At 42.4% G+C, this 15,996-nt stretch overlaps 1 protein-coding gene across 4 annotated transcripts in view; it reads left to right on the top strand.

Moving 5' to 3' along the window:
- LOC122573847 (dedicator of cytokinesis protein 3) overlaps positions 1–15,970 on the top strand; it is a 54,186-nt gene extending 38,216 nt beyond the window's left edge. Inside the window, exons 1-15 of one of the 4 annotated variants that reach the window (XM_043740765.1) lie at positions 4,693–7,067; positions 7,561–7,645; positions 8,494–8,952; positions 9,135–9,434; positions 9,532–9,736; positions 9,829–10,011; positions 10,137–11,853; positions 12,148–12,165; positions 12,262–12,424; positions 12,498–12,935; positions 13,022–13,163; positions 13,310–13,985; positions 14,082–14,443; positions 14,814–15,157; positions 15,242–15,970. In XM_043740765.1, the coding sequence (XP_043596700.1) occupies positions 7,601–7,645; positions 8,494–8,952; positions 9,135–9,434; positions 9,532–9,736; positions 9,829–10,011; positions 10,137–11,853; positions 12,148–12,165; positions 12,262–12,424; positions 12,498–12,935; positions 13,022–13,163; positions 13,310–13,985; positions 14,082–14,443; positions 14,814–15,157; positions 15,242–15,409 (5,220 nt within the window). In that variant the 5' untranslated portion in view covers positions 4,693–7,067; positions 7,561–7,600 and the 3' untranslated portion in view covers positions 15,410–15,970. Of the gene's footprint in view, positions 1–4,692; positions 7,068–7,560; positions 7,646–8,493; positions 8,953–9,134; positions 9,435–9,531; positions 9,737–9,828; positions 10,012–10,136; positions 11,854–12,147; positions 12,166–12,261; positions 12,425–12,497; positions 12,936–13,021; positions 13,164–13,309; positions 13,986–14,081; positions 14,444–14,813; positions 15,158–15,241 lie in introns of those variants that run through there. The other 3 variants (XM_043740762.1, XM_043740764.1, XM_043740763.1) reach the window with 3 other exon arrangements.
- Positions 15,971–15,996: the final 26 nt, after the last annotated feature.

Consider the following 15,996-nt stretch of genomic DNA (forward strand, 5'->3'; position numbering starts at 1 on the left):
CACCGTGAATCGGTTGCATCGCTGATCGTTGCTCTTCTCTTTTCTTCTTCTTCGTCCCAACTTCCGACTCTTCCGGATTGTCCGTCTTCCTAGACATTTCGTAGAGTGTAACAGCGACTATCGTGCGAATTTTATCGCGTGACGAAAGGGTGACGAATCGTGAAACCGCGAACGTCATCTCGCCAAGTTTACTCTTCCGCCGTCGTTGATATTTCATTTTCAGTACGCGGCTTATTATTCTGGTTACCCTATCATTGTATAACGATATTATATCCTACGATGGATTTGGGAAATTCGTTTTATAAATTTGAATTTGAATTTGAATTTATTGTTAGCATACAGAGAAGCGTTGCACGAGTTATTTCTAATAATTTTCTTATTAAACCTTGTTAATTTATCAATTGATGGATAAATCGCTGTATTGGATACGATAGAAGCGTGGAATATAAAGATCGATACTCTGAATGGTAAATGTAACTTTGAACACGGATGTGAGACTTTTAAAAAAAGAAAGGCACTATGTAATAGATATTTATACGACAGGAATCTGTTACTAGGTAATCTTTAAAGTTATGCGAGTTTTCGTTGCTGGATTTCAAAGTTGCTCGCTTCGTGTGGGTTCGGGTTTAAATTTTCGATTCGTATCATGTGTCTGTAAAGAGCAACCGCAACCACAGCATCTGTGAAGAGAGATGAGACGAACGCTTCTTTCTCTATCCGTAGAGCTCAAGGTTTTCAGCTCGGTGAATACGCGGTGTATAACCATGCCGGGAACCTGTTCCCCTGGCAAAGGAGGCTCACTTCGGCTCTTTAAAGCCTCTCCTCGCGCGTCTTCCCCTTTCGTCCTCCTTTCTCTTTTGCCTCTTCGATTTTTGACTTTACAGCGTAAGATCATATATTCAACGAACATATTCTACAATTTATAGTAACTCTAATCAATTTTCTATATTTTACCATTTACCTACAATTTCTTTCTATCTTTAGAGAATAAAGAAGCTAAATTGTATTAGAAACTAAATAATATTTATAAAATTACATTCATTTGCATTAGAGAAATTGCTTCAAAGCACGTGCGAACAAACGTCCTTTAACGAGCGTAAAATCTGCGCAACTTGGTTTAGTAAATTTCTGATGTAACGTCGATGATGTCCATGTACTCGCTATGCTCGTGTATGCGTGCGAGTAACGGTTCCATGCAATGACCGCAGACAGGATTTCTTCCTTGGCGTCTTCTCAAAATTTTGACGTCGCTAGCGTAGTTAGAGCTGACAGTGCGAAATGCTCGAGCGTGTTAGGTCGAACGTAGACGAGAAATAAATCATTCGACCGAACGTATTTCATTTATTTAATTACCGTGTGCCAGTAGTAGTTAACTTACTTTCCAAGTTGAGCATGTATCGAGCAAACGGCAACATTTATTATCCGTGTGTAGTAATTATTATTATTTCTAATGAGCGTGCCTGGAGGCTCCACCTCGTATGCACTGCCCTCTACGCAACTCTCTTTCTCTTTTCTCCGTGGCCCTCTTCGTTCCTTCGTTTCGATGTATTTTGCTTCCTTGTTGGGGTAACGCGGTGGTACGGGATGAAACTCCAGGCCACATAACCGCGTTCCCCTCACGTCTTTCGTTTCAGGGTTTCCCAATCCTTCGGATTCTTCGAATCTGCCTCCTTAGTTGTGCATATTGCACAGATTACCAAGTTCTAAATATAAATCACAGCCATCAAGCGTTATTGGAGTGATTAACTTTTTTTGTAGAATGGGTTTGCTTCTGTGAAATAGTATATGTTACATCATATTCTGATTCTTCAATTAACGTTCCGTGACACATGGATTACTAAAGTAAATAAACCTGAAATAATTTCAATAAATAATACTAATCTTAAGAAATCATTCCCGTGTATGTATTTGAAACATCGAGAGGTTATGCACCTTTGATACAAGTTACTATCGATAATCGGCTGTTTCGTATTGGATAAGAAACATTTTATCACCGACTCTCTAATCTTACTTAGCAAGAAATGAGCACAATGCAAGCAGGAACGTAAAAGAGAGGGGGAGGAAAGTGACATTTTTCGAAGCGTACCCAAGTGGTCGAGAAAAGGTTCCCGAAGGTTGGGAAACGCTGCCTCTATTCCCCGTAAGGCATTCTTTTTCTTTTTGCCTTCGCCTCGGCGTAGCACGGTGCTGGCGTTGTTCTACTCGGGCCCAGGGCTGTACGATGAGAGGTAGCGCATCGTGAAGGGAAAAAGCGCTTAGGTAGAGGGGAGTTCCGTGGTTCGCGGCTACCGACGTGCGGCTGCTTCGCTGAAAGAAATTTAATGAATGGCAACGATCGTCCAACTTAATAAGCGTATACACCTGGTATCGATACTTCTTTTTACCCACTTTCTAAGAGATAACGCGTACCATTTGAATCTTACCGTGGTCTCAACCTACTCTATATGTCATACGACCCCTTCCATTCCTCCATTTTGACTATTGTGCTTGACTGACGTAACTTTTCGAAAACACAACCGGAATAATAGATATTAGAACATTTACTCACTATTTACTGGTAAAGTCCAACAAATTTTACTTTATCTAATGTTTTACATTATCTGCGAGGTACGTATGATGCAAATGAAACGATAGATTTGCAGTAAAAGTAAAAGAAAAGCATTCAGTTTGTACTAAATATCATTAGGACTCTCTTAGGCAACAGCAACAAACTTGACAATGAAACAAATGTTCTGGAAATCAATTTTACAAATTACAAGTTATTCGATTAATCCCATTTAACGTAAAACTGTAGATTTGTAAAAAGGAAGTCTATAACCTACAATTCGTAAACTCACTATTATTGTTAGTTGATAACTATTGTGCAAGAGGGCTCTAGCGTCCCGATATATACCAATGACCGGCTATGTATGCACTCGATCAACAAACATACATCGTTTTAGGACAATGAGTAAGAAAAGTTACATTCTCCGGTCATTGTAAACGGACATAAAGGCTCAAAGAAATATGTATGTTCGTCGTAATCAGACGTGGAAACAACGACTTTCAACGACGAAAAACTGAAAGGTTCGCGGCTAATCGCGCTTAATCGCGCGTCATTTGATCTAATTGAGATCGTGGCGGCGTGGGGATTTGGCCCTGACATCTATTAGTACTACTACCACTGTCTATCTTCTGCTGGAGCCAGCGGAGAGACCTACACGGCACGGAACTGCAACTGCACTCGGACGGCCACGAGTCGCCAGGGCGTTCATTGTGGAGTAACTCGATGCACGAACTGTGTTTCTGTGTGCGTGTACCCTCGGGCGAACCAGACGCGGCGTTCGTCTTCCCACGAACCCTTTGCTATACGTACGAGTCTCGTTACTCGTTCCGGGATCAGGAAACACTCCTATTAAGGCCGTTTTACACGGACGCGAGAACTCACACCGCACAAATTACGAGTACGATTTCCACGGATTTTGTTTCCACACGATCCTTATTTTTTGATTGTAATGGAACCGTGAATGATACTTTTTTCTGCAGTTTTAAGAAATAACGCCGTTATTTGTGTAAAATCTTTCTCTGAACTGCTAGAATTACTTTATATCTTCGAAAGAATTTAAAATCGATGACTTGGGAAATGTTTCTTTATCCTAAACATTTTCTGTATTTCTGATGTCAGATCCAAGAAATAAGCACTATCAACTTCTTATAGGAAATGAGTATTAATAATCGCGTCACGTATAACGACATTTAAGGTGTAAAATTTATAATACAACCTACCTGATTGTATAAAATTGGGTTGAAGGATTAGTTAAACAAAGGATTAGTTAAAGACTTCCTTTACTATTCCGAGTCATAAATGAAGTTGTGCTTGAAATTTACAAAGCACAGTGAAAAAGTTTGCAAGAAACCTTCTAACAGCTAGAGCTTCTTTATGATCAAAAATAATTCTCGTTTGGGCAGTGATGTGAAAAAAAGTGGAGCTAATTGGTCGGTATAAAGCGAGAGGAATAAGGTGGAATATAAAGACAGCGCAAAGAACGGTGCGAGGCGAACGAAGGCTAATAATTGATTGTCAGTTTGAAGCAGAAACAGGAGTCCACCAACTCGCAGCAGCACCGACGTAATTACAGCGTTTAAAGCTACCGAATGGTTACTGAACTCCGCAAAGGATACCTCGCAGCTGAAAAGTTCACCACCTCGACTTGCAACAGTATCTCTCTCTCTCTCTCTCACTCTCTTTCTCTCTCTGTTATTGTCGGTACGAAATCTTCTCTTTTGTTTGAGATATTGATTTTTCAAATTATCTAGAGACTCCAGAGAGATTAGCTGGACGTTTACGCGTGTCTGAATTAGCCCGAGCCACGAACTGTCTTAAACTTGCGAGCGCACGCCATCTATTTTAATAATTCAGAACGACTGAAACTTTCAGTATCTTCTGGAACTCTACTTCCATTTCTACGTCTGTTTTAAATGGAATTGAAGAAGATCGATGGTTCAATGGAAAATTCGTACTGCGATAATCGTAATATATATTATTTATCAATACCGGAGTATAATTTATGAATTATAATTTACGACTTGTAAAATGTCATTAATATGAGTCAGCTGCCCGAATACTTATGGATAATACAACGTAATGTATAATAAGCTCTAACTTTTTACTGAAATATTTCTTTGCTCGCTTATTCATCGATAATCAATTTGAACATCGTATACTTTCCAGTCTCTCGTTATCACCATTCGATCACCTACATTTCTATACACGTCACACGATCCAAGAACCAATGTTCCGCCTCAGAAGTTCCATGAACTCTGTCATGCGTGAAAACGTCTCTACGAGGCAGTATTTCACACGGCTATAAATCGACACTTTTGGATTCCCGCGATGGTCGATGCGCGGCCATTGGCCGAACGAATTCGTCATCTGAAGTGATCGAGGTCTCTCCAGACGCGGACGCGACGAAGAGAAAGCAGCAAAGGAGGAAGGCTCGTCCGCCGTTTCTCGAGCTAGACGGCTTGATTCTCGCGGTGAGCCGAACGTCGCCGCCTGGAGAGAATATATCCGATATCTTTGGAATGGGACATAGGTCCGAACGACGTGGCAGACATTGCCTGTACCTGTCTCCACGCATCGAACTCTGCCTGCTCACCTGCATTCCATCAACCGAGGCCCGAGGGGGGACCTTTCAGGATAGCCAGGACCGTATAGCGTCGGCGGATCGTGAAACGCCCCATCGATGTTCGCTATCGACTCTTGCGTTGAGTTCGTGCGATTAGTTAGGTCAAGCAATGAAATCTGCACGACGACGCGTTGAATTTTCATCTTTCATATTTCTCGATAAAATGACTTTTCTAGAACGTTAAAGAAAACAATGGACAGCATGTACCGAGGCAGTTATCATCGTTTGGAATAAGGACACCTCTGGTGAAAAAGACGTGCAGTTTGAGATATAAGAAGGTAATTCTGATAACAGCGAATGTATTGACATGAATGAAATAAATACGACGTTCTCCTAGTTTAGAGAAGCGAAGGTTTGAACATTTGTTTCGTCGATCGACTTAAACCAGTCGGTGGAAAAATTACGGCCTTACCTGGCGAGTTCGCGAGGGCGTAGGACGCTTCACCGAATCAACAGGATCAGTAACGTAGCCGCGTGGAGAACGAGGAGAAGGGTACAGGCACGAGACAAAACGAGAAGCAAAAGCAACGCTCTCTCGAGCGTACCACTCAATTTTCCCGATCCGCCCAAAATCTATTCGGAATTCGCTGTTATGTATCTATACGTGTTCGAACGAAGCGTTAATTATCGCTTCAACAGCATTAATGTTTTGCACGTCTTTTTCGCCGCAAGTATCTTCATTTTAAATAATGACGGCTGTCCCGACACACTCTCGACCAGTTTCTCCGACTCTCTTATACAAGTCATCTTATCAGGACACACGAGAAACAAAAATACAATAGTCACGATAGTATCAAACCTGAGTAATTGCTTGCTTCTAGCTGGAGAACTTCTGATTTTTGCATCGCGGAAAGAAGTTACGATCGGTCACGGTGTTAGCGTAACTTCGCCCTTCGACGTGGATAGAACATTGGCAAGTATCTCCGATGGGTGTTCTAGTGAATTTACTCGAATTTGCGCAACGATTAACAGACTAAGACTCTCTTGACTTTTCTTATAAGCACCTTCGTTAAATAAAGTCAAAATGAATTTACTTACGACTTTACGTTTCACAGATCTCTGCCGAGAGAAGTTAACGAAGAACGACCTTGCATTACGATTAGAAGTATCGTAGCTTCGCTATACCTTGCCGAACCGTATATACCGCAAAACGTTTCTACAAATATTCTGATAGCCCATGAAAAAACGAAGCTGCAGCTCGTACACATACACTCCCAACAAAGTTACTCAGAGTCTGCATAAATTTTCAGGTCACCGCGAATTATACCAGTCAATTCGACGCGTTTCGTTTCAATCAACGTTTACAATTAACGAAGCTATTTCTGCGACGTTCTAGTTCGTTTCGCAACGTCCTCGAGTTCGTCTCCGTTTCTTTATCTCTGACACAAAATTGAAATGGTTGAAGGCAAAGAGCCCAGCGCCGTACATCGATGCAAACCTCGGCACACGTACATTATTATACATTTGTACGCGTGGCAAGGAAACAAAGAGGAGGAGAAGCGAGTCGAGCAGAGTTGAGTAGAGCCAAGTCGAAACGCACGGCGTATAGCTGCATTCCTGCAAGGTGAAGGGGCCACGCGAGGACCCTGGCGAGTAGCCGGGCCTGTAGGGCCCCAATGCGTTCGAGAACACGTCGGCCCTATGGCATGCGGTCGTCCGGGGTCATGGGAAGTTAAGTATGCTCCGCCACTTCAGAAGTAAACTTCTCAAACTGATTCGATGCCCGGTTTAATTGGATCGCCCGTTACTCCCTCGATTTTGCTCGACCTTCCTCGTTGATCATCTTCGACGATGGTTCTTCAACCCCTGCGATAATTTTATCCGCCCGAGACAAGACCGGCGCAGAGATTCGTCTGATCCGCTGAGGGTGTTGACTTCTACCGAAGCTTTGATCTTTCGGTAATTTAAAGAGTCCATTCTGAGCGCACTTTGCATGTATGCGAGTGATCTTCGTACTTACTTTGTGCAACGGAATTTCGTTTGTACGAAATCCATTCATTGGGAGGAAATTTTAGTTTGCTCGTATAACGATCCTCGAACCTTTCGCCTCGGTATTGTTTTAGTTTTAACCGAGAGAAAGACCCTTAACGGTCGAAGGAAAGTATTACGAGGGAATTATTTTACTAATATTTTAATAAATAGAACGTATCTTGAAAAATGAAAACTCGTTAACTATTCCTTCTTCGAATTTGACAAAGTGGGTTCTCTTACCTAGAGCATTATAACTTTAATTGGAAAATTGATTTTCATGTAATTAAGGGAATCTGTATCTTTCGAAATCACGAAGCACCAAAGTTAGGATTTCACGTTTTATATACATCGTCGCTTCTCGTAAATAGCCTCTTGTACTATCGCTCGTTTCTACAACCGCACAATATTTTCAATGTTTCAGGAAACTGGGCTTGGACCTGGTGCCCCGTCAGGGTGCTCATATGGTGGATCCGGAAACGATGTCAATCGTGGAACTCTATCACGTGGTAATTACTATGGGAGAACATTTTACTACTTACTGGCGCGATTTTACGATCGCCACGAATTCGTGGTGAAAGCCAATCCAAGAAACGCGACGCCTCGCGTCAACGTTTTTCAGCCAATACGAACGGCTGACTCGCTATCGAAAAAAAAAAGAAAGAGAAGAAAATAGCGAACGACGACCGGCGTTAGAGCTCGATATTTTTGAAGAAGGGAAAGAAAGGGACAGAGAAGCAAAGCTTTCGAGCGTTCATACCTCGCTATAACGCGTATTGCTGAAGCTCATTGAAATTCTAGCTGGAATGCTGACCATTTCAAATACTCCGCAAGAATTGAAATGAAGTCAGCTCCAGGGGTGTATTCGATGCACGGCCGTGCAACATGAAATTTTGAATGTCTGCCGATCGTTCGATCGAAATTCCTATATTTGTAATTCGCCGTTTAGATATCTCGTCGCGGAACAGAATAGCGTTCGTCGAATACGAACGAGCGATCGCCGCGATTTGTACACCGATTCCCAGCGTACACTACGGCTCAAAAATATCCTGACGCTTGTTTATTTTTCGCTAGATGTATCTTGATTGCGGAATTACCGATCGATCGAGCTGCAATGTTTTTATACTTCACAGTCATCGATGGTAGTTCGTCGGAGCTACGTGTAATGGAAGATTTACGCGGTGACAAATAATAAGATATATCGTCGTAGATATTCGTTAGATTTATAGACTACTCGCGCCGTAGAGGATTCACGTAAATGCTGTTTTATAATTGTTAATTTTGTATAATTAATACGATAGCGTATACGATTCCCGGCGATGTTTACGCATTTCCACTCACGTTCTATCGATTTCAGCATGTTCAAAGCGCGGAAAATTCGCTAGGGTCGTCGGCTAGGGGAACCCTCAGGCGGAAGGAGCACAGAAAGGTGCTGACCCATCACCTGTATTTCTGCATGAGGGATTTCGGCCATTCGATCGGCGAGGACACGGAAATCTACTTCTCCTTGTACGACGCGAAACGAAATCAATATCTAAGCGAACGTTTCCTGGTTCGAATCTCGAAAGAGGGATTCTCCAGCTTCATAGAGAAGATTCATAGTAATTGCACGATTTTTACGGATCTCGGCAATGCGGACCTTAGCAGGGATCTTTACATGGTCGCACACGTGATGCGATGCGGCAGGATGCTTTACTCTGATTCAGGCAAAAACAAAGCGGGGACTGCCACTTACAGGAGACCTCACGGTGTCGCGGTCCTCTCGCTTGCCGAAGCCACGCAGGATCACACGGAGGAACTCGAAATGACGTTCAAGGTAAGCTGTACCAAGTCGATCGATTTATCTGACCGTTTTCCTTATGCGGTAACTTTTCATCTACGTTCCTGTTTGTCCAAAGTTTTGTTAATTATTAAGACCTTCTTAAAGAAAAAGAAGTGTAAAAGCTAAGACAAACGTCGAGGGTGTTCGAGTCACCAGTCTAAGCAGCATTGTCTTAGGTATGCCAAGGGGAAGAAAAGGAGTTTCACCAGTTACACGAACAGATTATTCGTAACAACAAGTGTTCCCCGCTTCCGGGCCAGCCTAATTACGGCATAGTGGTTTCACTGCGCGTCCTGCACGGCGAGTTGACTCAAGTTCGCGAGGAGAATCCACTGCTTTTCAAAAATATCTGTCTAACGAAGAAGCTAGGGTTCTCCGACGTGATCATGCCGGGTGACGTGAGAAACGACTTGTACCTGAAACTGGAACGTGGCGAGTTCGAACGAGGCGGAAAATCCACTGGGAAAAATATCGAGGTATTCGTAGTCGATGTCGAAGTACAAACTATAGAGACGCTTATCGTCAGTTGTGATAAAATTTCTGTCTAAACACGAATCTCGATGAAATCGATAGGTGACGATTTTGGTCTTGGACGCGGATGGTCAACCTCTGGAAGAATGCTTGTTTGGCGCGGCTGGGATGGAGGGCAGTTCCGAGTATCAAAGTTTAGTTATATATCATCACAACAGCCCATCGTGGGCCGAGACAGTTCGATTGGCCATACCTATAGACAAGTTTTACGGAAGCCACGTCCGCTTTGAATTCCGGCACTGTTCCAGTATGTCGTTGAAATTTCTTTGCAGATTAAGAGCTTTTGGCATACCGAATATCCGCAGTTTTTTTAACATAGCATGCTTTCCTTTGACGCAGCACGCGAGAAGAACGACAAGAAATTGTTCTCCTTCGCCTTCGTGCGTCTTATGGAACCTGGGGGAGCTACTCTTCAGGATGGCCCCCACGAGCTATATATTTACAAGTGCGAAGATCGTTCCAAGTTGGATTCGTTAAGTTACCTCTCTTTGCCTAGCAGCGCTCGAGAACCGAATGTAACAGGTACGATCGAGAGCCTTTTACTTAAATTTTGTTGATTTTAGAAACTCTGCTATTCGAATCTACGTATGAATCAAGCACTTTCGTCTCCTGTTCGTTCTCTTATTCACTTCTTGTGTGTTTTTCAGGTTCACCAGCATTTTCCAGATCCCCCAAAGAGGCCGTATTCGTACAAACGTTGCTTTGCAGCACAAAATTGACGCAAAACGTAGACCTCCTGAGCCTGTTGCAATGGAAGGCACATCCGGAACGAATATCAGAGGCTTTAGGTCGTGTACTGCGGCTGGACGGCGAGGAATTGGTCAAGTTTCTACAGGACATTTTAGATGCGCTGTTTTCCATGTTCCACACAGAGGATGGTAACTCCACGGCTCATTCGGGTTTAGTCTTCCAAGTGCTCGTCTCCATTTTCAGCCTTCTCGAGGATTCCAAGTTCGAGCATTTCAAACCTGTCATGGATGCTTACATTTCCGGCCACTTTGCCGCTGCATTGGTATATAAAGGTCTTCTAAGTAGCGTGCAACATTGTGCAGATTGGGTGACCGCGGCGGAGAAGCAAGAGCCTATAATCAAGTGTTTCCGTTCTCTGGAATATATCTTCAAGTTCATCATTCAAAGTCGCCTATTATTCGCCAGAGCAACGGCTGGTCAATACGAGGACAGTTTCAAGCGTGATCTGTACTGCGTTTTCGCCGCATTGAACAAGATGTTGGGCATCCCGTACGAAATGGTGCTTCACTCTCAGATAGCCTTGCTTTACTCCATCTCGGCAGTCTTCGAACAGCTAGTCGCCGTGCTGCCAGTTCTCGAGGTGGCGAAACTCGCTTGCACGATGCTCGACTCGGTGCCAAGAGAACCACCGTTGCAGCTCACGCAGGCTAAATTAACGGCTATTAAAAATCTGACCACCTCGTTGTTGTTTCGCGAGGACAACGAGAGTAGGAATCTGCTGTTGGTTACGATGTGTAGACACTTGAGGATCCATTTGGTTAGACGAGAGGAACTTAGATCCTGTACGGAGATTCTAGGAGAAATCCTCAGCTTTTTATACAAAAGGGGGCGAGATACTAACAAGGTTAATAACTGTATTCAACACGACGTCGAGACCCTCTGCCTTTCTATCTTGGATGTGTTGATACAGACGATTCTGATTGTAATAAATACCAGTGGCCCCGTGTTGGGCTGCCTGGTAGCTTGCTTGATAGGCTTGCTTCAGCTTCTAGACGAATATCATTACGTTCGACTTTGGGAGGAGCTAGCTCACACAGGTGAACGAAAACCCCTGAAGGATTTTCTTTTGAGAGTCTTCTTAGTTCTCCGTGATCTCGTCAGACAGGAAGTTTTTCCACCCGACTGGTTAGTAATTAGAATGCAGGCGAACAGTATTATCTTAAAGTCCCTGCAGGAACTCGCTCAGCCTTTGGCCTCGCAAGCTAGCTTCGATTCGCAGCTCTGGTCCACGTATTTTAATCTAGCCGTAGCGTACCTCACTCAGCCATCTCTACAACTCGAACAATTTTCGGAAGTGAAGCGTGAAAAGATCATTGAGAAATACAGGGACATGAGAGTGTTCATGGGCTTTCAAATACTCTCCATGTGGAATCATTTGGGTGATCGTAAATTGGAGTTTATTCCTGGAATGGTAGGCCCCTTCTTGGAAGTTACCTTAGTTCCCGAGAGTGAGCTGAGGAAGGCCACTTTGCACATCTTTTTCGATATGATGGAGTGCGAGCAACGAGCTCGTGGTAGCTTCAAATCCGTGGAATCGGAATTGATCGATAAACTGGATATCCTGATCAGCGAGAATAAAGGTGACGACGAGTACAGACAGTTGTTTAACACAATGTGAGTAGTCGTTTACTTTTGCTAGAACGTTTCTTATAAAAAATTCCATTTGTATAAATGCACATTTTTATGCGCTTATGAGAGATTTATAGATGTAAGAGTGCATAGAATATGCACATAATATGCAAAAGTATATAAAATATTTAAATGTCTTATTATCTTAGTCGTGTACATAAAAATATGCGTTGGCATAAATATCCGCAGTCTAATCATTAGAACTAGTAGTAGCATTGGCAATTATAGTTTTTCTATGTCATCATTAAAACTTTCATTTGCAATTTCATGCTGCGTTAGGGAGCATCTTAGCGCCGTGTAAGTGTGTCGTCTAGATTCGCAATTAAACTACATACATCTTCACGCGCACGTGAACGGAATACTTAAATCATGCTATTCTATTTTTGTCCGTAGATTATTGGACAGAGTTCAGTCAGAAGATCCAACCTGGAAGGACAGCGGAACTGCTTTCATCACGTCAATTACGCGTTTGCTGGAAAGACTGCTAGATTACAGGAGCGTAATTCAGGGGGACGAGAATCGCGACAAGCGTATGTCGTGCACTGTTAATCTATTGGTAGGCGAGACATTACAAATTTGTATCGAAAGCAAAAATTGAAATAACAATGGATCCTGGTTTTTTTCTTTAGAATTTTTACAAGAATGAATTCAATCGTAAAGAGATGTACCTGCGTTATATTTACAAGCTTCACGACCTACATTTGGTAGCTGAAAATTATACAGAAGCTGGATTTACAATGAAATTATACGCCGATCAGCTTGGTTGGGGTTCTACAATTTTACCTGCTGATCACTTGCATCCGCAACAGCCAGAGTGGCAGAGAAAAGAGGTCCTTTATCATAAGATAATTCATGACTTAGATCGAGGCAAATGTTGGGAGAAAGGTATTCCTTTGTGTAAGGAATTGGCAGTGCTGTACGAGACTAGATTATACGACTATGCAAAATTAAGTCATCTACTGAAACTGCAAGCCAAATTACTGGACAATATATTGACGCAACTTCGGCCAGAGCCGGAGTACTTTAGAGTAGGATTCTACGGTCTTAGTTTTCCTCTTTTCGTTAGGGTAAGTATCACTTATAAATGAGATTAGGTCTAAAATAGATTTAATTGAACGTGACGAATTTAATCCTCTTTGTTGTGGTTCTGCAGAATAAATTATTCATCTATCGCGGTTTAGAATACGAAAGAATAGGGGCATTCACACAGCGATTACAGACTGAATTTCCAAGCGCACAAATATTAATGAAGAATTCACCGCCTGATGAGAGCATCCTTATCTCCGAGGGGCAATGTAAGTTAATTCGTTGTTTTTTCTTTCGGTTCTTAGCCATATACTAACTACTAGGATGCTTATGCAATTTCTTATTTTTATGAACGTAATTAAGAAAGTGGAATCTAAATAGAGATTTGTTTAACACTTTAAATGCAACATTTCAGATATACAAATTTGTAACGTCAAACCAATCCCCGAGGAGAACAGCCTAGCCTGTCGAGGAGCAGAAGTGCCAGAAAGAGTGGTCGCCTTTTATCTAGTTAACGACGTTCGGAAGTTTATCTTTGATCGACCACTTCACAGAGGCCCTGTTGACCGAGAGAACGAGTTCAAATCTCTCTGGATCGAAAGAACCACGTTGACCACAGAGGCGAAACTACCCGGTATACTTAGATGGTTTGAGGTGATCGAGAAGAGATCTGAACTACTAGCGCCTGTACAATACGCCTGTGAAACTATGCTGAGCGTGGAGAGAGAATTGAGGAGACTTGTCGCGCAATACACTGCCGAACCTAATCGAAATATTAACCCCTTTAGCATGAGACTCCAAGGTATCATCGACGCGAACGTTATGGGTGGTATCACCAAATACCAAGAAGCCTTTCTTACGCCTGAATTCGCTAGACAAAATCCGGACATGGTGCCACACGTAAACAGACTGAAGAGTTTGATTCTCGACCAAATGAGCGTTTTGGAGGCGGGATTAAATTTACACGGACAAATTGCACCAGCTGGCGTGCAACCGCTACACAAGAGACTCAACGAAAGATTTACACAGCTGAAACAAGGTCTCGGTCCACTAGCAAGACAAAGAACAATTCATCAAGACAGCATTGTCAAGTAATTACAAATTGTGCTTTTTGTGCTTGCAAATAAACTTGCAAGAAAACAATCGTCTTTGAATTGAATTTTCGTATTTATTTTTCATTTCTTTAGTTCACCGTTACCTCCGTTACCCGTTAACGAAAAGCAACGTCCAGCTACATTGGAAACGGCAGGTTGCAGAATTTCTCACGCGGACAGCGATGGCCTACCTGAGGATGAAGGTTTCTACACAAAAGTAGACGGTGGGCCACCACCTATACCGCAGCGTGAAGTACGGCCACGTTCTGTGGGCTATGGGACTACTCCGCCTAGACCCACGCATCAAAGATCTCTGAGCAAACCGTTAAGTCCGAAGTTACCATTGAGACATTCTTTACCTACGCCAACGGATGGAGTGGATCAGACCGGTCTAAGAACGTCATGGAGCGAACCTGGTCCTGAATCAGCGCCACCATTGCCTCCTAGAGGTTGCAGTAAGTTTCATGTTTACGCAGAGCAAATAGAGATCTCACACCGGTTTGCGACGTTAGCTATATTCTTACAACGTACAATCAGTATTATTTTAACTTACAATGTCGAAATTTATGGACCGTTCAAATCTTGTAGACACAGATGTTGAAGGACTTGTGTAATAATTGCGCAACACTGTGCTACGATAAGAATGTTCTAATTTTCCGCGTGGCTTGGAGGAACGTAATTCATTAGTCCATGAACCATGTGCGGTTTTTCTAATTACGAATTGATCGATTAATAATTCCAAGTTTCTATGACTATTTGAATATTTAAATATTTGAATTTCTGTACTAAGCTGTACGAAAGCTGATTGAAAATTTAACATTGCAGCGCCTGATAAGAGAGATTCGAATACAAACATTGTAGTACCACCCGCGCCGCCAAAACGTTTAGCGTACAAACGTAACACAGAGTGGAGCACGGACGATGATTCGGAAGCACAAAATGAGCCGAATGACCTTCGCGATAGCGGTATATCAACTGCTAGTTTATTAGATTTCCAGTCGCATTTGACTAACTTAAATAATCTCGGTTACGAGGACTTCGAACCACGGGCAAGGTGCAACGACATTATGAATATTTCACCTCCGTCTGTAATAAATGCGCTAAACGTCTCTACAGGAAATTTCGCGAACGTTACATTCCAAGGGTCACATTCTTTACCAGGTCAAGAGGTAATAGTTACTTTCTCTAAAATTTTGATTGTCTTTTACGTATCGTCGTTATCGATGTGTTTATAATTCATTTGTCATTTTTAGCTGAGTCCACCACCGATACCGCCGAAAGCACATCAAGATACCCCGTCGGCTCCATCGACCTTGGAAAGAGTATCGAATCGCTCGCAGTCTCATGGTCATTCGGAAAATTATTCGGTACCGAAACTCCAAACATTGTCTATGGCGTCTGACACCGAAAGCACTGTGTAGCAACGACGATGAATTTCCTAGTCCTAGCGGTTAATTGTGATGTGCGTGTGCCACAGTCGAGCAGATCCGATTGTAGAATGGTATATAAATCAATGGAACTTCGATGTCTTGTACGATCATTGGCAAACACGTGACTAACAATTGAATCTAATTGGATTTGCACAGCAAGGTCTCTGACATTTGCACATCATTATACATATATATATATATATATATATATATTACGTTATTATGCGTAAGAGAATCTTGTAATACTCGAAATGAAATCTTCTAATGCGTAACTTGACATGGATTACACCCACCTGTGTATAACGTACCTTAGTAGAAGCATGATATCGAAACGCTGACTACGACCAAGGCTCATCGATGACGATTTGGTAATAGACGTTCCGAAGTGTATTCAAATTCGATTGAACAGAAGCTGTCTGGTAGCGCTTGGCGTTCACGCGATATCGTATTGACTTTATGTTAGAGATGACGATCTTCCGAATATTAACCTAACTATATATTTTGTAATTTATTTATATTTTCAATGAGAATAAAGGTAATTTTTATCAACGATATTGGTGCAGATCCGTGCAAACACC

This window comes from Bombus pyrosoma, linkage group LG12 (genome assembly GCF_014825855.1).
Source record: "Bombus pyrosoma isolate SC7728 linkage group LG12, ASM1482585v1, whole genome shotgun sequence".
Taxonomy (NCBI): domain Eukaryota; kingdom Metazoa; phylum Arthropoda; class Insecta; order Hymenoptera; family Apidae; genus Bombus; species Bombus pyrosoma.